The sequence below is a fragment of the Prionailurus viverrinus genome, chromosome A3 (genome assembly GCF_022837055.1).
Source record: "Prionailurus viverrinus isolate Anna chromosome A3, UM_Priviv_1.0, whole genome shotgun sequence".
Classification (NCBI taxonomy): domain Eukaryota; kingdom Metazoa; phylum Chordata; class Mammalia; order Carnivora; family Felidae; genus Prionailurus; species Prionailurus viverrinus.
The window spans coordinates 10,099,261-10,119,876 of record NC_062563.1 but is presented as its reverse complement, the minus strand read 5'-3'; the positions used below and the strand labels follow the sequence as shown (position 1 = coordinate 10,119,876).

Genomic DNA, 20,616 nt, shown 5'->3' with positions numbered 1-20,616 from the left:
CAACAGCATAAGTGAACACAGTGCGATAGTTTCATCAGAGACAAAGGCCGGCAGAGCCCCAAATATTTACTATCTGGCACTTGACTGAGAAAGCTCACCAACTCCTAGTCCAGGTGAAGTCAAACTGCCAACACGCTCAATTTCCCCCTTCAGACCAACAGGGACTTTGCAAACCGAGGCACAGAAACTTGGCTTTACTGGTCTGCACCGTCATGGCGGTTTCCCGTGGTTTTGGCATTGACTGTCCGCTTGAAGTCTCATCCTGGAAGGGATAGCCAGTTTACTCTCCCACCTCCTGGATTATCTTATCAAGTTTCTTTTTTAAAGTTTTATTTAAGTAATCTCTACACCCCCCATGGGGCTCAAACCCCCGACCCTTGAGACTAAGAGTCACATGCTCTTCCAACTGGGCCAGCCAGGCGCCCCTACGTTATGAAGTTTTATTGGAACACAGACAAGTTCATTCTTTTTCTTAGAGTCTATGGCTGCTTTTGTGCTAAAACCAGAGTTTCGTCATAAGGGAGACCTGATGGCCCCACCATGCCTCCAACATTTACCGTCTGGTCCGGAAGTCTTTGCTGACCTCTGCCCTATAGGGAATCCAAATTGCTGGATGATACCCAGGGTGGATCTTGGACCTCTGAAAGTCCATACAAAATGGGGGGAAAAATAGGCCTTCTCAAAAAGGCTGTTCCTGTTTATCTGAAGAGCTGTGATACCAAAAGTTTGAGGAACGTTTATGATTTCGATCTACGGGTTCCCACTTGAAAGGTCAACAGCCCCCTGCTACTAGAACAGAAACACAGATAAGACTCGTGACAAACAGCAGAAATGTGACAACAGCATCAGTACAATGCACTGGCATTCGGTAACCAAACACTCCCTTGAACAGTGGAAAACCACAGACGCAAAGCAAGGATTAATTCTATCACGTGTTTCCATCATTTTCATCTTTTCTTCTGGCAACAAAGAGGTCCGACAGGGTTTTATCATTCACCCGATGCCACACCTCAATCAGATACGTTCAAACAACAGAACGCATAACAAAGTAAGCTACGTACCTCTTGCTATTTCATAAGTAAACCATTTATTCCCCTGTAAACAATCTATAAAAATTTTCACGTCCTTTTTTTCCCTAGTTTACCAAAAACAATGGATCGACTTAATTGGTTTTAAAAGCACAGACGTCTAACTTGATGAGGGCAACAAAGACCGGATGTGAGGAAAGGTGTCAAAGGACAAAACAGCTTTGGATCAATTACATATCCACTGGCCTTCCAGAGCCCTCCGAAGTTTCGGCCAAGCAAAATGTCCATCTACAAGAGGGTGGGGTTTCCACTTGTTGGCGCAGCAAATACCAAGTGCTTACTGGGAGGAGACTCTAAGCTCCGGCCATCACGTGTCCCAGAACCAAGCTGGGGCCCCACTGGGCCCCTAGTCTTTTCTTCACGAAGCACGGAAGCGGAGTTTCGCAATTCGTATGGCAGGCGCAGGGAGTGCTAGCTTGACCTTTGGTGCCACCTACAGATCCAACTGCGTTTCACTTCCCTGAAGCAGAGACCTGGAGAAAGCCCGTGTGCATTCAGAATGCGTTACCCAACGGGCTGGGGCTGGGGCACCCCATGCCATAACCACTCTACTGCAAGGGCGTAAAGACAAAAATGGACCGTCCCTCTTACGTCATCCCACAGAGGAGTCTGCCTGTTTATTAGAAGACAACGCTAAAAGGGACCACACGAGCGCATAAGGCGAACACTCGGCACCGCCACCCAGGTTAAGATACAGAACTTTTCCAGCCGCCCCAGGCCTCCCCACATACCCCGCTGTCCTCTTAACCTTCCCCACTGTTTGCATCAGTTTGGTTTTCCATGTCGTCTAAGTAATTTAATAATCCCATCACAGATGGATTCGTTTTAGGATCAGAAACCAGCACGAAACCATCCCTACTGGATAGAGCCGTGCGTGATGGACACCCCCCCCCCCCCCCGACCTCGGGACGCCTGGGTCCGCTTGCTTAGACGACGCTCGGAGGGTAGACGGCAACGTGGAGGGCAGTCTCCACACTGGTGCTTTGGCGTTGGTTCTCATGCCAGCGACTGCGGCCACTGCCTCGAGGGCCTGGAAAGTTGGGGCAGCTGTCCCCGGAGCTAGCAGTTCAAGTCTGGCTTGACGGCCTCAACTCGGAGGGCATTTGCCTGGAATCCAGACAGCTGACCACCCTCTTTGGCTGAACTAGAGGCACTGGCTGGGCTCCAGGGGCGTCTCAAGCTGCCCCGTGGAGACCAGGGGGCCGAGCTGCCCCGAGGCACTGCTTTCGGGCGGGAAGGTGACCAAGTCCGAGTTCTTGTTCTCACTCTGGTCGTTGTGTTGCTTCTTATGGCATCTCAGAGAGTCATCCCTGACGAAGGAGGCGCCGCAGGTCTCACAGCGGAAGGCCCTCTGGGTCACTATCTTGGCCACGTGCTGGGAGCTGCTCCCTCGGGGCCCCTCCTTGCCCTGCGGGGCCCGGTTCTCCGTTTTGGTCTCGTCCCTGTGCACCTTGTCAATGTGCTTGGCCAGGCTGCTGGGCCGCTTCGTGTCAAAGCTGCAGAAGTCACACTTGAACGGGCGGTCTTTGCAATGCACCCTGCTGTGCACGCGCAGGGCGGCCGCGCTGGAGCACGAGTAGCTGCACTCGGGACACTTCTCGGGGTGGTCGGCCTGGTGCAGCCGGCTGTGCTCCAGGAGGTCGGCCCGGTCCCGGCCCTGGAAGGAGCAGTGCAGGCACTTGAACGTGTGCTTGATGCGGATGTGCGACTTGAGGTTGGCTTTCATGGTGCAGCGGACGTCACAGAACTCGCACTTGAAAGGCTTCTCCCCCGAGTGCACGATCATGTGCCTTTTCAAGTCCGAGCTGATTTTGAACTTGGCGCTACAGAGCCAGCACTGGAAGGGGGTGTCCCCTAACAACGGAAGGTGTGTTTCCATTAGAGCGGGCAGGCGAAAGAGCTCCCCCCAAACATACGTCAGAATACCTGTAGCCGCAGAGACACTTGGGTCTTTGAACTCTACCTACCAGTGACTCCCTGACAGCACCACTTACCACGTCTGTGACCTTCTCTTTTCCTCACGACAATCTTAGGAGTAGGTACCATAACCCCCATTTCATAGATGGGGTAACGGAGGCTTAGGGAGGTCAAACAGCAGGGGTTTAAACTCAGGCACCATGATATCCAATCCAAGTTCGTGCTCTTCATGAGGTCACTTTGCTTTCGAATCTGACTCTCACGCCTCAAAGTTGGACGTGGAAGAGGTACAATTTAGGTTACAGTTGTTCCAAATCCAACTAGGACCTAATCGCTTACTCTAGCGTTTGAGCTGTATTGTATCAATCGATAGGAAACTTTAGTAATATAAGCCAAAGTTTACGATTAGACTGAATTTTACTTCTAAAATTAATGAGGGAATATGTTGCCCAGCAACAAGTCCTGAAAATCCATAGCCTCCTTCTGTACTCCGGAGGCACTGCTAAGGGTTTTTAGTGCTTTGGGAGGTTCCTACTTTAAATTTTTTTTTTTTTTCAACGTTTTTATTTATTTTTGGGACAGAGAGAGACAGAGCATGAACGGGGGAGGGGCAGAGAGAGAGGGAGACACAGAATCGGAAGCAGGCTCCAGGCTCTGAGCCATCAGCCCAGAGCCCGACGCGGGGCTCGAACTCACGGACCGCGAGATCGTGACCTGGCTGAAGTCGGACGCTTAACCGACTGCGCCACCCAGGCACCCCGGGAGGTTCCTACTTTAATCATCATCAGCTGAACCTAAGCAAAGATGAGCATCTCACTTATCCTACACGCCCATCCTTCCCCCTACCCTCCATTATTGGGTAGGTGTTTTACTCTTCTGGTGTTACCTCCTACATTGGGTAATAACTTCCCGACTTCTAGTCTATCAGCTTGAGAGGTTTCTTGAGGAGTCCTTCCTCTTCATCACCACACTGTGTCTTCCTACTCGTCAGGATAGCTTTATTTTCACATTTAAGTTCCAGAACATTCGCATTCTGACCAGTGAATTCCCAGGCTTTAACTAGTTGTTTTCAGTGTTAGAATCAAATTACAATTTGTGACTGGGTATAGGTCATATTCACCAGAGGCAAATACTGGACCAGAATTCCGTCCACCTCCTTAGAGGGTTACTGTCACACCTGGGCCATGGGATAGTATCAAGGTCAAACTGATTCGCTTTTCCTTCATGCTTATTTTGGTTCACAGTTTAGCTTAATTCTTGACTGGACTACGCACTGAGGAAAAAAAGAATCTTGCCATAACCTCAGAGTCATCCAATCTTTTAATTATGTAACAGTTTATGGGAAATTTCTTGTGGGTTTTTAACTTCTGATTTATTGAATCTTCTCTTAAACCTTCTACAGAGGAATTATCTGCAGATTTCTTTACTGCAAACTTAACTATATCCAAATATACATCAAGTATCTCATGCCAAATTAGGTCTTCTCCCTGGAGAACAGCCTATCTTCCAGTAACTTCCGCCAGCAGGCTGGCTGGAAGTCTTGACTTCTTGCAGATTGTGCCTACTTTCTACTTGCATACTTCAGGAAGTTTAGCTGGGTATAGAATTCTTCCTTCAAAATCATTTCCCAGCTTTGAGGACACTATTCCACTATCCCCTTAGAAGCCAACACCACTGAGAAGTTTTCCTAGGTTTGACACTCCCCATCCACCCCCTCTGTGCTTGGAATCTTGTGAACCCTGTCCATTCTCACAGCTCTCTAGAATTGGGAAATTCTTTCTCATTTGATTTTCTCACTTCTGTTTTCTTTTTTTCCTAGGCCTAGTTAGTGACTCCGAACTTCCAGCTTCTTATTCTCAGTTATACAGATCAGATTTTTTTCATCTAATCTCTGCAAAATTTCTTTACCTTTGTAGACAGCAGCTCTCGTTTTAATTCATACTTTGTTCTCACTGCCTTCTCATAGAACTCGTCTTGGATGCAACATTTCTGCTAGTGGGAAGATACCAATTAGGATGGAAATGATTACCCAAGTACTTGGTTAACTCCAGGATTGGTTCACTTTGGTGCATTTTAGATCACTTGTTTCCACAATTGACATTTAGATTTAGGAAGAGTAGACGGATTTAGGATTAGACATAGGTGTCATGGGTTTTATCTGCCACTGGGCAGTTGGGGCCATATTGCCAAATCGGCTTTAGCTTGTCCTCTGAGCTATGTGGCCTTGGCAGGTCTACATGCCAGTTTCAAGTTCAGAGCTCTCAGGGCAGTAAGACATTGGCTGGAAGGATGGGCTCCCAACTCTATGTCTGCCTCCCATTTGTCTGCTGGAATTTTATTTACTTACTTAGTTTCAGATGTCAGCATTTTCAGCCTGCTCACCATCTTCTACGAATTCACTGAAAAGTCTAATTTTCTCAGCCTCTTGAGCTTCCCAACCCCCATATTTCCTGAGCCACCATGAGCTGGCTGGTTCTATTGTTATTCAAAAGGGGTCTCACCAGGGGAAGAGCAAGCTCCTGGCAAAGTCTGATTTCCAGAAACTAGAAACTTGGGATTCGCAGTTCCCGTCAACTAATTTGGTCACATTTCTGAATTAAGGCATGGAATCGATTTCTGTACAATGACGAAATGCCTACTTTATACATCGGACTCTGGAGACACAGCCTTTGCTTAACTGCTGTCTTGGGTATTCCTCCCCAGCTGTGGTCTGTGAAGTTAGAGAACCCAGCTGTCCGACTTCCATGTGTTACTGGAAGTTGTCTTCTTGGTGAAAAACCACCGAAAATTCCAATTCTTTTGCTTGGACCATCAAATCACCTCAGATGCTTGTGTTTTGAGGAGATGAAGGTTAAGAGGCTAGGTAACAAGTAAGGCACAGGTTTCCAAGGCCAGGGACCTACCTGTGTGGGACCGCAGGTGCACGGTGAGCTGGCTGGAGTTGCGGCTGGCGTAGGGGCAGAGCTGGCATTTGTACGGCCGCTCGTCCGAGTGTATCCGCAGGTGCTTCTTGAGGCTGCTGCTGTCCACGGCGGCGTAGTCACACAGGTGACACTTGTGGGGCTTCACGCTGGTGTGGCAACGCATGTGCATGGTCAGGTTGTCCTTCCGGCTGAAGCACTTGTCACAGAACTCACACTTGTGTGGTTTGTCTCCTTCAAACACATAAGGAAGATTCAAGGGGTTAAGGGTTTCTCTATGAAGAGGGTGGCAAAGAGATCTGACCAAGATGGGAGCCGGGGCATAGGGGTCTGCCTCTTTCTTCGGTCCAAATGCCCAGACAGGAAGATACCATAGCTCAGCACACTGGGACATGAGAAGGTGGGCTCTTCGTTGATGGCTCACAAATTTTAAGGAATCCAAAGAAACAGATGAGCTAAAATCAGACTGAAGGAGAACATCATAGGGCAAACCCGGTTTGGGAGAAAGCGAGGCATTATTAGAAGTATTCAAGTTCAGGTGTAGGGATCTTAGAACGGCTTTCTGGCTCAGCAGCTGACGAACCACACAGAATGATCGGGATGACTCCCTCCCTTACTTCTACCAAACCACAGCAGCAACGGTGTCTACCCCCAGGCTATTAGAAAGTGAGGGTGCTGACAACCACAGCAACAGTGCAAAGGCCTCAAGGAGCCAGAGAGATTCTGGAGAACAGGACCCTATTGCCAGAACATTTCCTCTGAGGAGTGCTCCAGCCCTCCCCTACAACCACTCCAGACTGATCATATGCAGGTAAAAAAAAAAACAAAAACAAAAACTACCCAACAAACAAATGCTTAGGGGGAAAGCCAGAACCACAAAAGGCATGTCCAAGAACCTGAGGTTCTAAAAGCAAACCATTTTCATTTTCGTAACACTTCCTATTCTCCTAGGACTCTCAAGACTCCAAGTTGTCTAGCAGAAAGGTGGTCTCAAGAGGACTTAGATGATGGAGCGAAAGAATCTCCCAGAAGGCTGCCCAAAAGGACAACGGGGAAAGTAGAAGACATGAAAGCCAGTTCTAGACGGTCTAGGACAGAACAGAGAAAACAGTTACTTCTCTACACAAAAGACAGCCACGGGTCTTCAGATGGCTTATGTAGACGCATAGGGAGGAGATCTTCCAGCTTTTAGAAAGAAATGCTCAGATCAGCTTATCATTCCTCCAACAACCCTGGATGGCAGCAAGATGAGAGCAGTGTCTGCAAAAGTTCTACAGAAATTATTTAAATGGAGTCCTACACTTGAACTAGCATGGAGTGGGAAGAGAAAATAAAGCCAGTTGATGACTCAGGGCATCACGCTTGAACTGTGTACATCAGGAAAAAAAAAAAAAAAAGGAAGATGTGGGATATAATAAAATGCAAACTATTGCTTCCAAACCACAAGAGAACCATAAAAGAGAGGCAAAAGAACACAAGTAAAAGTCAAACTACGTATAAGTAAAGATAAATGGGTTACGTTTCCCTGCCAAAAGTTTTAACGCATTTAAGGGGTCAGTTTAATGCTCTTAAGGTAAATAAAAATGACAAGTAGAAACCTATTCTAGGAAACAGATTCTAAGACAGAAAAACATTGTAGGAAAAGTACTAGAAGAGTATCAACTGTTAGACAAAACAGAAATCATGGCGAAAGCCACGGAGAAATTCATACTGAAAAGATAAAACCAAGCGGATGGGACTCAAACTTCTGAAATGAATGTGGTTTCACAAACGGTTTTCCAAAAGTCAGAGCATATATTTTTTACTTTAAAGTTTGAGAGGCAGTTTGAGTGGGGGAAGAGCAGAGAGAGAGAGAGGGCAAGAGAGAATCCCAAGCAGGCTCCGAGCTGCCAGCACAGAGCCCAATGCGGGGCCCAAACCCATGCCACCGTGAGATCATGACCTGAGCCGAAATCGAGAGTCAGACGCTCAGCTGGGTTGCCCAGGGGCCCCAAGAGCATATTTTAAAACTCTTTGTTCAAGAATCAAAATCAGATCACAAGCTCCCTAGAGATGAACAGGGAGAGCTCCATGGATCAAAACCTAGAGCCTATCCCTGTTTTCAGAGGAATGTTTATAGACTTGAGTTCATGGTTAACAAAAGGCTAAAGGTGAACCATAGGCAATTTAATAAACTAGAAGAAATTAGGATACGCAGCAGCTAACCCGTATACACATATAACGGTTAAGAAGGGAGATCTGCTCAAGGAGAAGATATCAATACCATAGGGTCTTCAATCTCAATATCGCCTTTTTGGTCAATTAGTTCTTTCCTGCAGGCTCTCCTGTGCACTGTGGGATGTTCAGCAGCATCCCTGACCACCTCCCACTAGATGCCAGGAGCACCTCCACTCCCAGTGTTAAGAGTCAAAAAGGTCTTCTGATTATTGACCAGTGTCCCCAGGGTGGGGGTGGGAGACAAGACTACCTACCTGATTGACAACAATTCCACCAGACTCTGGAAAAGAGGAAGGGGGCAGGATGTCGAGCCCATCGTGACTTATGTAGAACTTTACCCCAATCAAATTAAGATTTAATAACAAGGATAATGGTTTAGGAATAGGTCAAATTACAACGTCTGAACCAGGAAAAAACAGATCAACGACCATTCAAATCACTAGGTCAGAGATGTACCCCGAAGTGAACGATTCACTGCTCCAGTATTCATGCGCCCCCGCCCAGGAGAATTTTGCCTCCCTGGCCCCGGGACTGACCATAGGCTTAGGTACGGGTCTTGTGCCGCCCAAAGAAATAGAATTCAAGCTGAGGCGTTGCTGTCAGGCAAATCCTTTTTTCAAGTTTTAAGTAATCTCTACACCCAATGAGAGGCTTGAACTCACAGCCCCGAGATCGAGAGTCACCAGCTCTTCGGAGCCAGCCAGGCACCCCCAGGCAAAGGCTTTTTAAAAGCCAGGGTGTGGTTGGTCACGTTTCTCTTGCCCGGGATGACCAGTAACATTCCAGATCAGGGGTTCTTAATTCAGGGCTTGCGGGCAAGGTTTAGGGGGCCCAAGACCTTATACGGGAAGCAATTTTTATTTCTACTACCTCTAACTGGAAGTTAGCATTCCTACCCACTGTGCAGTCAACACGCTATACTAATAATATAGTCATACTAATAATTGACCTGAGACCCCGGTCAATAGACAGGAACCATGTTCATACCTGCGGGTCTCTTGAAGCCTCATTTATGCTCGTCACTACTTCCCAATTAAGAAGGATCTAGTAGCTGACCCGACATTAAACAGCGTTTCTTCTGTGTTCCTGCAAATACTAATGCGGGGGTGAGGAAGGCTGCATCACTAGGCGGTTTTGTCCGGCTTGGAGATCTAACGAACAGGACCTTAAGGCATCCAGCGTGATGACTTAATACAAGAATATATCGAGAAAGGATCACCACTAGAAGTTTAGTTAGCACCTCCTTGACCTCAGAGAATTATTTTTTGTGGTGAGAACACTTAAGATCTACGCTCAGCAACTCTCAAGAACGTAACGTTAACTGAACAGTCCCCACACCATACGTCAGATCCCCAGAACGCGTACATCTCGGAACTGGAGGTTTGCACCCTTTGACCATCATCTCCTAGTTCTTGCATTGAACTTAAAGAGTAAAAACGTAGTTTGCATCACGTCTGGGTTAGCCCCAAGATTCGGCCTTTTTAACAAGATCCCAGGTGATGCTTTCACTTCTGGTCTTTACTATAGTTTGGAATAGAAAGGGTTAGTCTAGTAGAAGACCACACTGGGCACCCGGGTAGCTCAGTTGGTTAAGCTTCCGACTTAGGCTCAGGTCATGATCTCACAGTTCGAGCCCTGCATCGGGCTCTCTGCTGACAGCTCAGAGCCTGGAGCCTGCTTCGGATTCTGTGTCTCCCCCTGAACACGGAGCAGTTGTACTAAAATATAGCTTAACGTCATTTTATCGCACTGAAAAACATTCTGGCGAGGGTCCACGGCAGGAAAGAAAAAAAAAAAAAAAAAAAAAAAAAAGGTCAAGACCGACTTTATCTGGCAGGTTCCGGGCAGAGGCTGCTGCTTCGGCCGGGTCCTGGACAGAAGACAAGGTGGGAAGCAATGATGGACTCTGGGGGACACCGGAAGGGGCCGAGCAGTCTTAGTTGCCACTGAGAGGACATTGTCCTCATAGCCTAATTGACACTCCCCCCTCCATCTGCTGCAAGTCCTAAGCAGAGAGCATCGCTGGCATGTTCTACCAAGGCTCCCAGGAAAAGTGTGCACACATTCAGTTAACGGTCTACTGGCAGAGGGAAAAGAGAAAAATGCCTCCACTCTTTCCATGACTGATTAACCTGCTGCCGCCACCAAGTGAGGAAGTAAAACCTCAGAACAGAAACCTTAAGCCCAACTCCTGTTACGACGTGCTGCAGGACAGGGCCATCTTCACTTCGATGAAATATTTTCGCCCAGGAGAGGGTCGTGTGCGTGACTTAGCTGGCCAAGCGTCCGATTCTGGACTCTGGATTGCGGCCACAATCTCGCAGTTTGAGGGTCTGAGCCCCACGTCGGACTCCGTGCTGGCAGCACGGAGCCCGCTTGGGATTTTCTCTCCCCCCTCCTCCCCTTGCACACTCTAATAAAACATTAAACACTTTTTCACCCAGGAGAAACTGGCATTTGGGCTATACAGACAAAACAGGACTTCTTTTTAATGTTTATTTTTGAGAGAGAGAGAGGACAGATGAGTGGGGAGGGGCAGACAGAGGATCCAAAGCAGGCTCTCTGCGGACAGTGAAGAGCCTGGTGTGGGGCTCAAACCCATGAACTTCGAGATCATGACCCCAGCCAAAGTCCTAATCTCAACTGACTGAGCCACCCCGGAGCCTCGAGAAGACGTAGCTCTAGGATAAAGGTAATAAGATCCATGATCAAGGTCTGGTTTTCCAAGAAGTCTCCAATGTGATGATCACAGCCAGCTTGCTAATTTACTCTTCCCAAATAGAAGTCTGCAGCAAGCCCACATTCTGGGTACACAGGCCCCCCGTTCTGAGCCACTCCTGTGCCTGTGGCACCCCCACCCTCCTGCCTTTGCCCCTCCAACTCCACCCTCTACGGTTCTCAAAGTGCAGTCCGTGGGTGCCCGGGGGTCCCGGAGTCTCTTCTGGTAAAGCCTGTAGTAGTATGGAAATACCTTTGACTAAGGGGGGGGGGGGGACTTTGTTTTCATTGCTGACCTTTACACCTGCCCCAGGAGTCGCTGAGCAGAACTGCAGGTGCCCGAGTACCGACCATCAGCTCTGCCAGCAGTACGGATGCCCTTCACCCCATGCCCTCCCAGGGAGCACAGAGCTCCTTTCACTTAGGAGTAGCTTTTCCCAGCAGCAAATTGCTCTGATTAAGCCACTCCCCCTGAAGCTTTTTTTTTTTTTTTTTTTTAACACCTTGTAGCGAAATACGAAGTATGCAGAAGGCACTCCGCCGTGAACCCGAGTACCCCGGTTGTCTGGAGAACAAGCACCATCACGTGGCTGGGATGCAAGCTAGGTGTCCACACCACTTGGACTTCAAAGAGCAGACCAACTACGGGTTTTTTTTCCTGCCCCAGGTCTGGCATCTGGCAAATCTACAGAAGGAACTAAGTGAACCTGTCATTGCAAGGAAAATTACCAACAGGGCCAGGGTAACATCCCAGCTCTGAGCGCAAAGTTGAGACGTCAGAATGGAGTCCCTCCCCTGAGGGCACAGCTTCCTGGTTCTTAGACTTTTTTTTTTTCCAAGGAGGCCGAGAATATGAAGGGATTTTTTTCCCTACAGGATTATGAAATGGGTCAATATTTGGAAGAATCACGTGAGTGGGTCAACCGGTATTTTCAAGAGACTAATGCAGGACATCTAAAAATTCAAGCAGGGGTTAAGAGCCAAAGTAATTACAACAATGGATTTTAGTTTAACGGTGTGAAAAGGTTGTGGATGTGGCTACAGATTCTACACAGCAACTAACCCTTAAGAAACCACCCTTTGTTGGGTTGGGTGGTTATCTGAAATGGCGATCAATACTCCCACCTCAACCACATGGGAGAGGCCAGATTTTCTTCCGACACCTCCAAACACACGGTGATGGACTGACTACAGGCGTGAGAATCCAGCTGACTTCAACAAGGAGATTTGCAAAGGTACAGATGATGCCCCTGGTCACATCTTTGGGGGAGTTAGTTTTTATTCAAGTTTTGAGAGACGTTCTTAAGATTTTAGGTAATCCTTCCACCCAATGCGGGGCTTGAACTTATAGCCCCAAGATCAAGAGTGGCATGCCCTGAGTCAGGCACCCTGGCTGTTACTTTTAAGCAGATATTTTAAGGTTTTCTTTTTTTTTAAAGTTGCTCTCCAAGAGTGTGTGCATGCACGTGCATGAGCAGGGGAGGGGCAGAGAGAGGGACAGAATCCGAAGCAGGCTCTGCACCATCGGCACAGAGCTTGACGTGGGGGCTCAGATCCACGAACTAGGAGATCATGACCTGAGCCAAAGAGTTGGAGGCTTATCTGACTGAGCCTGCCAGGTGCCTGTGGTTTTAATTTCTAATGCAGTAACTAGATAAAACACAAACTTGGGGTGGAGGGTGGGGGGGGGAAGTCTTTGCTTTTTAGATGTAAAAGCAGCTCTAAACAGTGCTTTGAGAACCACTGTTCTATCCATTTGGCAAAGGTCCAGCTGAAGCCTTAAATGATCACCTGCACACGTCACCGCCCCTGCCTCTCAGATCTGTCGGGGATGCCATCTGGCCCATGTATCAGTTCCGGGTTTTTTGTAAACAACCTTTTATAAGCTGGCCAAAGACTTTGTCAGCCTCCATTTCCACAGCTAAAAGTAGGCACGTGATGAAGTTTTGGCCCATCAGACATGAACCCAGGTGACACGTAGCTTCCAGGATGTACCTCGAAGGGGCAGGAAGCCTCCTCGGCCCATGCCTAGGCGAGCTACATCCTCGGGGTGTCAAAGGGACAACAGAAGAGCCCGACTCCCCGGAACCATGGGGGTTGTCCACCATACCTAATTTGGATGGTCACAGGATAGAAATACCTTGGTTTTAAAGCCACCATTAGCTGGCTCTCACTATTCCATGAATCATGACGGATACTACCTTCGGGGTCATGCCCCGAGGGAGAGATGCTGTGAGCGCCCAGAGCCCTCTCCTATTTTGCCACTGGTGAAGAGATTCAGACAACTAGAACATCTGCATTGGACACAAATAGCCTAATCATCCAATAGGGCAGCCATCTGTCCACTCCCCCTTCTGGATAGATCAGACTCTGAACCCCAAGGACAGGGCCTTGCCTCCTTCCTGTATCCCCAACACTCTGTATTTTTCCAATAGATTATTAGTCTAGTCTCTGGTAGCTTTCTCGGTCCACCCTGGCACTGTTCCATGTTCCTGTTGCCCTTGTGCTTCCAGGACACCCCCTTCCCCCTCTCGTGACCTACCCGTCCCTGGTGAGAAGGACCCTTCATTCTCTTGTTTGCACGGCACAATGCCGTGCAATTTCGGCAGAGATGACTCATCGCCCAGAAAGCAGCCTGCCTATCGCAGCTCCCAAGTTCAGCTGGGCAGGAGGCTGTCCTTCTGGAAAGGACTTCCCAGCCCTCCTCGATGCTGGATGTGGCCATGACCAAGTTCTGCTTCCCTCCCAGGAGTCATCAGGGATTCTGCTTGGGGGTGGGGCAGGACATGGCCTGAGGGAGGGATGCTTTAAGCCCCTCCCCTACTTCTGCTTCCCAGTGGTTAACCGAGTCAGGAGTGGGAGAGCAGTTGCCTTGGAGATGAAGCTCTATATTAAGGATGACAGGGCTATTCTACCAGCTGGGGAGTATTCCCTTCTTAAGTCGTACTCGAGAGAAAGTGGATCATGTTTAAGCCACTTCAGTTTCTGTAAGAGCCAAAAGACCAGTAATTTTTTTAAGTTTATTTTTATTCTTAGTCCTTTCTACACCTAATTTGGGGTTGAACTCACAACCCCAAGATCAAGAGTCACATGCTCTTCCAACTGAGCCAGCCAGGCACCCCACAGACCAATATCTTAACTCCCATGGACTAGGACCCGAGACCAACGGTGGGCAAAGTTTTTGTAAAGAGCCGGATAGTAAATATCTTAGACATCTGTGCCCCACAGTCTTTCTAGTGACTACTCAATGCCCACCGTGGGGCCAAAGCAGCCACAGACGACAAATGAGCCGCACAGGTTAGATCTGGCCCACAGTGTACAGACCCCAATTGTAGATCATGGAAACTCCTCTGCTCCAGCCCATTTTCTGTGTATTCTCAGCAGCTGGCTGCTCTCAAGAAGGAACCTTTAAGAAGCAACCTCATTATGCTCATCTGACATTTACTAGGGCCACAGGGCCTCCTCGGAACCTTCCCTCCACTCATTTTGTGCCTTCTAAGCCCCCGCCCCTGCTGCTCCCCCTGCTGGAATGTTCCTGGTCTTGTCTGGTTACGGAGCCATCGTTCAGACTTTAAGAATCTTCAGAAAAGCCCTTCGTGAACAGCCTTGATCCAATCTCCTGGAACAGGTTTCCCGGCACTTTTCCCCTAGCTTCTGACCTTTGAGGTCACAGCCCACCCCACCAGACCACTTCACGAGGCATCGACTCTTCCTGGCCTGCTTACCACATTCTATGCCAACACTTAAATTCATATCCTTTTTTTTTAAACATTCAAGCTTTGAACAAACAAACGGATACCTGTGTGGATTCTCAGGTGGCGGTCCAGATCTTTCATGCCATGAACAGTTTTGAAGTGGCAACCTAGGAGGGGAAAAAAAACAAAACAAAACAGCTTTTCTTAAAAAAGCTGGGCAGGTCTGGGTGGCTCAGTCAGTTGAGCATCGGACTTCGGCTCAGGTCATGATCTCAGTCTGTGGGTTCGAGCCTAGAGCCTGTTTCAGATTCTCTACACCTCCCCCGCTCGTGCTCTCTCAGAAATAAACATTAAAAAGTTTGTGACAAAAAAAAAGTTCACTAAAATAAATAAACAAAGCTCCAAAAGGAAGCTACCAGAAGTCTGAAGTTCTGGGAAGTCCCACTGAGCTCAGATGCCATACAGGATACTTAGAACACACAGAACGCTCCTGTGTGCCAGGACCATGTGGGAACACAGCACAGGGGCTCAGTGGGTAAAGTGAGGCAGAGCTCGTCCGCCAGCACCCGGTACAGAGAAGGGGCTCCACGTGGCACGTTTGGGGTTCACCTGGATAGCAACAGTTGAAGGTCCTTTCTCCGAGCATCACGGTTTGGTCCTTCGACTCTGGGGCAAGGGCCATGGCAGGGATTTTCTGAGCATCACTGCCATCCACGGCGGGACAAGTTGGTTTGGGATCATTATCTAATTCTGAAGCTGAAATGGAGACAAAAAAAGAAAAAAAAAAAAAAAGCGTTACTTTCTCAAATGGAACCACCATGGTGCATCTTAGGCTAGAACAGCCTTGGGGGGAGAAAAAAAGACGACACATTAAAAACAAAGCCAAGGGGTGCCTGGGTGGCGCAGTCGGTTAAGCGTCCGACTTCAGCCAGGTCACGATCTCGCGGTCCGTGAGTTCGAGCCCCGCGTCAGGCTCTGGGCTGATGGCTCAGAGCCTGGAGCCTGTTTCCGATTCTGTGTCTCCCTCTCTCTCTGCCCCTCCCCCGTTCATGCTCTGTCTCTCTCTGTCCCAAAAATAAATAAACGTTGAAAAAAAAAAAAAACAAAACAAAAAACAAAGCCAAGTACGCTCTGGCCTTATAGAAGTCCTTTCTTGAACTACCAACTTCCAGGAAACACAGGGGACAAGGGAAATGGTAACATGACACGCAACTGGCAAGATCCAGGAGGCAAAACTTGCAACAGTGCTTCTCAAATGACCTAGGGAAAACTTAGTTTGCAGACGTTTTCTGATCCATCACACGTGGACATTTTTTTATAAGTTGTAACACAAATTACAAGTGAAATAGGACCAAAAAGGCCAAATGTTATTTGAGAGGACAGAAAGCTGGGTGCCTTGAAAACATCAAGCTATTTTTATTTATTTATTTATTTAAAAAAAAATTTTTTTTTTCAACGTTTATTTTTGGGACAGAGAGAGACAGAGCATGAACGGGGGAGGGGCAGAGAGAGAGGGAGACACAGAATTGGAAACAGACTCCAGGCTCTGAGCCATCAGCCCAGAGCCCGACGCGGGGCTCGAACTCACGGACCGCGAGATCGTGACCTGGCTGAAGTCGGACGCCCAACCGACTGCGCCACCCAGGCGCCCCCAAGCTATTTTTAAAAGCTTTCTCAATTTCTGAATTTGCTTGGTCTCCATCCAGTAGGTCACAGACCACACTTGCAGCACCACGGAACTCCTACACAAAGACCATGGTTTCAACACCTCGCTTAAAGATGGGGGGCAGGGAGGAACCAGAGTCAAAGGCTTGAGATGATTTCTGCGATCAGGAGTTTCTCTGAATCCTGATTTGTACACACTTGAACAGCCAGTCAAGACCACGAGAAACATCAACACTCAAAGCTCGATAAGAAAAAAAAAAAAAAAATCCCTTCAGATTGCGAAGATGCAATCAGTTTTGAGAGCATTCTCATCCTTTAGGGACAGATACTTACAAGGCCTAGGTATCAGATTCATTTTCAAAGTAATCCAGGGCAGGGGAATGGTGGGACAGAGGAAACCAGACTGGCCACGCTGTCGTCTTTGAAGCCCAGCACCAGGTACGTCGAAGTTCACGGTATCCTTTTGCCAGGATGGCAGGATCATGCAAAACGGACATTTTTTTGTGGGCCAAAATGGTCCCACGGTTTCACGTGGTTTGAGCTAATGGGGAGGTTTAAGAATTTGTCACAAGGACCAAGTATTCCTAAAAGGTAAAGTGATTTCTCTCCAAATAGATTTAAACCCAAGGGAAAACAAAAGCTGTCAAGGTCTGCAGTCTTCAAGTATATATGCCTTGACTCCTGTAGGAATTAGAGGCCAAGAACTGGGACTCTTTTTGCTCCTGGTATACAAGGAGAATTCCATTCTCCGGGAGAGATTTGTCAAGGCGAACCTCTTACCAGGAGAGGCTGTTGAGCACACTGGGAAGGACATCAACTCCAGTATAGGGCTTGCTCAGCAACTTGCTAACTGAAACTTAACCTTTCTGAGCCTCAGTTTACCCCTGAAGAAGGGATCATTGACCTGTCGGCGTTGTAAGGTTAAGAAATGCACAATGTAAGTTCTCAGTATGCGACCCAGCTGGTGCCATGTAAACACTATTCAGGAATAAAGGCCTGCAGAGGTCACATCTGACTAGTGTGGTGCTCAGAGCCCCTTAACAGGATGTGAACAAGTGACCTAATCCTGTGGCTCTCGACGGAGGGTCATTTTGCCCCCAGCGGACATCTGGCAATGCTTGGGGACATCTGACTGTCAGATGTGCACACACATAGGGGATAGTGGCATCTAGGGAGTACAGGCCAGGGATGTTGAAACCATCCTACGATGTACAGGAGAGCCCCCACACCTGTATCAGGATCACCTGCACTATGGGTTTTATTTATTTTTAAAACATTTTGAAAGAACATGAGCCAGGGTTGGGGCAGAGAGATGGGGTGGGAGGTGGGGGGATCCCAAGCAGGCTCCGTGCTGTCAGCACAGACCCTGATGCAGGGGTCAATTCCACAAACTAGGAGATCATAACCTGAGCCTACATCAAGGATCTGTTGCTTAATGGACTGAGTCACTCAGTCGTCCCAGGAGTTGAAGGTTCTAATGTTTTTATTTATTTTTGAAGCAGAGAAAGAGAGCATGAGCAGGGGAGGGAGAGAGAGAGAGGGAGCCACAGAATTCAAAGCAGGCTCCAGGCTCTAAGCTGTCAGCACAGTGGCCGATGTGGGGCTTAAACTCATGAACCAGGAGATCATGACCTGAGCCAAAGCTGGACGCTTAACCGACTGAGCCACTCAGGTGCCCCAAGGAGTTGTAGGTTTTAAATGTACCTTCCCAGTGCTCATCGCAGATAACTAGGGGTTGGGGTTAAGGGCAGATCCCAGGAAACAAACAAAAAAAATAAGTTTGAGAGAGGAGGAGAGAAAGATCAAGTGAGGGCGGCGGAGGGGCGGGGAGCGAGAACCCCAAGTAGGCTCCACGCTATCAGCACAGAGCCTGACACCAGGCACGGTCTCCCAAGACAAAGCATGAGATCAGGACTTGAGCCGAAATCAAGAGCTGGATAATCCACCAACCGCCACCCTGGCATCCCGGAACCCATACTTTTAAAACAGGCCCCAGTGATTACGGCATATACTCTAAGCCCTTTTGCTACCTGAAGGGTGGTCCCAGAGCTTCTAGTTATCAGCGTAACTTGGAAGCTTGTTAGAGAAGCAGAACCTCAGGTCCCAGACCAACAGAATCAATCTGCCCCTTAACAAGATCCCCAGGTGATTCCTGTGCACATTCAAATAGGAGCCCAATGCCAAGGCAACGCTTAAGTGCTCCAGGATTACCTGGAGGGCTTATTAAGGCACAGGTTTGGGCTTCATCTTTAGAGTTCCTGATTCAGTGGATCTGGAGTAGAGCTGGTGATTTTTCATTATCTAACAAGTTCCCAGCTGATGCTGATCTGCCCACCAGTTTAAATTTTTTTAATGTTTATTTTTGAGACAGAGAGAGACAGAGCACGAATGGGGGAGGGTCAGAGAGAAAGGGAGACACAGAATCTGAAGCAGGCTCTAGGCTCTGAGCGGTCAGCACAGAGCCCGACGTGGGGCTCGAACTCACTGACTGTGAGATCATGACCTGAGCCGAAGTTGGACGCTTAACCGACCGAGCCACCCAGGTGCCCCTAAATGTTTACTTTTGAGAAAGGACACACACGCCCATGCATGGGAGGGGCAGAGAGACAGACCTAATCAGAAGGCGGCTCCACACTGTCAGCACAGAGCCAGGGCTCTGTAGAGCTGGGACTCACAAATGGAGATCATGGCCTGAGCTTCAGTCAAGAGTTGGATGCTTAACAGGCTGAGCCACCCAGGCACCCCTGGCAACCACACTTTTGCAAGCTCTGAGGGGCTGGCTCAGAGGAGATGCTGAAGCCCAGGGGGCTAGAAGTCTTCCAACTGATCAGAACCCACAGCTGCCGGATCTGAAACCCATCACTATGTGCCCTGGAAGCAAACCCCAAACCTTGCACTCTAGCAATGCATATTGAAGACAATAGTCAAATTCTGGAGGGTTTTTAATCCCACAGATACCAAGGAAGATTGAAAAGTGAAATCTACAGGAGAGAGCGTAAGGCGCCGTGGTTTCGGGAACTGACCGCGAAGCCAGCTGCGAAGTTTCAAATTTTGGTTCTATCATTTATCAGCCTTGTGGCCCCTGAGAAGTTGCTCCGCTTCCCTACTCCTCAATTTCCGTATCTAAAATGGGGATCACAGCTCTGATTTCGTAGGTTTAGGTGAAGGTTAAGTCTTAGTATGTATAAAAGGACCTGTTACAGAAGTCATTAAATCATCATTATGGTTTTTATTGACGTGTAGGCACGTGAGCCACGATTCTCCACGGGAGGGAGACACGTCATGCCACGAAGGTGTGGAAACAGGCTGAAGAGACTGAGGGGTGAAAGTGGTAACAAAACAAAAAAAATGGTAGAAAGGGGCATCCAGCTAAAATGTGGAGTGGCATGGAAGGGCCCCCCCGAAAGGCACTTCCTTCTCTTTTAAACATCCAGGAAGCCAGTGAAAGCTCGAAGCCCACATTCTCCTGAGCACCGTGCAGCTGGGACAGAGTCCCTTCTCATCTCAAAGTGGGGGTGGGCCACGTTTGACAGGACCCCATTTAGCACAGTGGGCCCTTTAACCCTAGGAAAAACTGCCGGCCCTTTTAGAAGGTTACCCTCAGGGCTTTCTTCTGGTTTTGTTTTTTTTAAACTGGTCACCACTGAAGTCTACCAGGTGACCTGCTGCATTTTTGTTCTTCCAAAGCCTATCTGAGTTGCAAACCCATTTGCCAGTTAACCTTAAAGCAAAGTAAGACCTCCACGAACCTCAAAAAGGAGGTGGGCCTTTTGTTCGGCTCGAAAAACCTAAGATGCAGGGGAAAAACCGCATCAGTCGGGAAGGTTTTTTTGTCTCTGCAGCGGTAGCTAGTGTTTAGTTCTGGTTATGCCCTGCTCCCACAGGGGCACCCCAAATACTGCACGGTACAGACCACCACAAGCCTTCTAAACAGAGGGGGTCTCTACACTATACTCGAGAAGAGAGGCCCATGGCACTGACCAACAGCCAGGGGTCACTCGGGTTATGCTCTTTGATAATGGCTTCCCCCAAAAGATTCAACACCCCCCAGTTCCTCTTTTAGAAGATCAGCAGGGGGCCTGCTCCCCCCACTAGTGGCAACCTGGGTCCATCACAGTCCTTGGGCACAAAGGTAGTTAGGAAGTTTTAGGTTAATGGGAATACCATCCAGCCAAACTTCAGTTTTAGATACTATTATTTGAGGAGTAGTTTCCTTAAGTTTCTCCCCTCCTCCACCTCCTTGGATAGTGGTTCTCAAAGCCCACACCAGAACGATCTGCACTGCTGGACGTCTGACCCGAGGTCCCTTGCTCCCTTCCTGGGCCGAGAAAATGGAGAGAGAGGGAGAGAAGAAAGTTCATTTGGGACTAAGGAGAGATTCTCAACGAACTGCGG

At 48.4% G+C, this 20,616-nt stretch overlaps 1 protein-coding gene and 1 long non-coding RNA gene across 3 annotated transcripts in view; one reads left to right on the top strand and one right to left on the bottom strand.

Annotated features, from left to right (window-relative positions):
* Positions 1–488: 488 nt before the first annotated feature.
* ZFP64 (ZFP64 zinc finger protein) overlaps positions 489–20,616 on the bottom strand; it is a 93,630-nt gene continuing 73,502 nt past the window's right edge. Inside the window, exons 2-5 of one of the 2 annotated variants that reach the window (XM_047852869.1) lie at positions 15,166–15,312; positions 14,661–14,723; positions 5,909–6,160; positions 489–2,942 (exon numbers count right to left, since the gene is read on the bottom strand). In XM_047852869.1, the coding sequence (XP_047708825.1) occupies positions 2,233–2,942; positions 5,909–6,160; positions 14,661–14,723; positions 15,166–15,312 (1,172 nt within the window). In that variant the 3' untranslated portion in view covers positions 489–2,232. The remainder of the gene's footprint in view (positions 2,943–5,908; positions 6,161–14,660; positions 14,724–15,165; positions 15,313–20,616) is intronic. The other variant, XM_047852868.1, reaches the window with a different exon arrangement.
* LOC125162180 (uncharacterized) lies at positions 3,713–7,341 on the top strand. The gene is made up of 2 exons (XR_007150922.1): positions 3,713–3,864; positions 6,878–7,341. It is a non-coding gene; the product is annotated as an uncharacterized LOC125162180 (long non-coding RNA).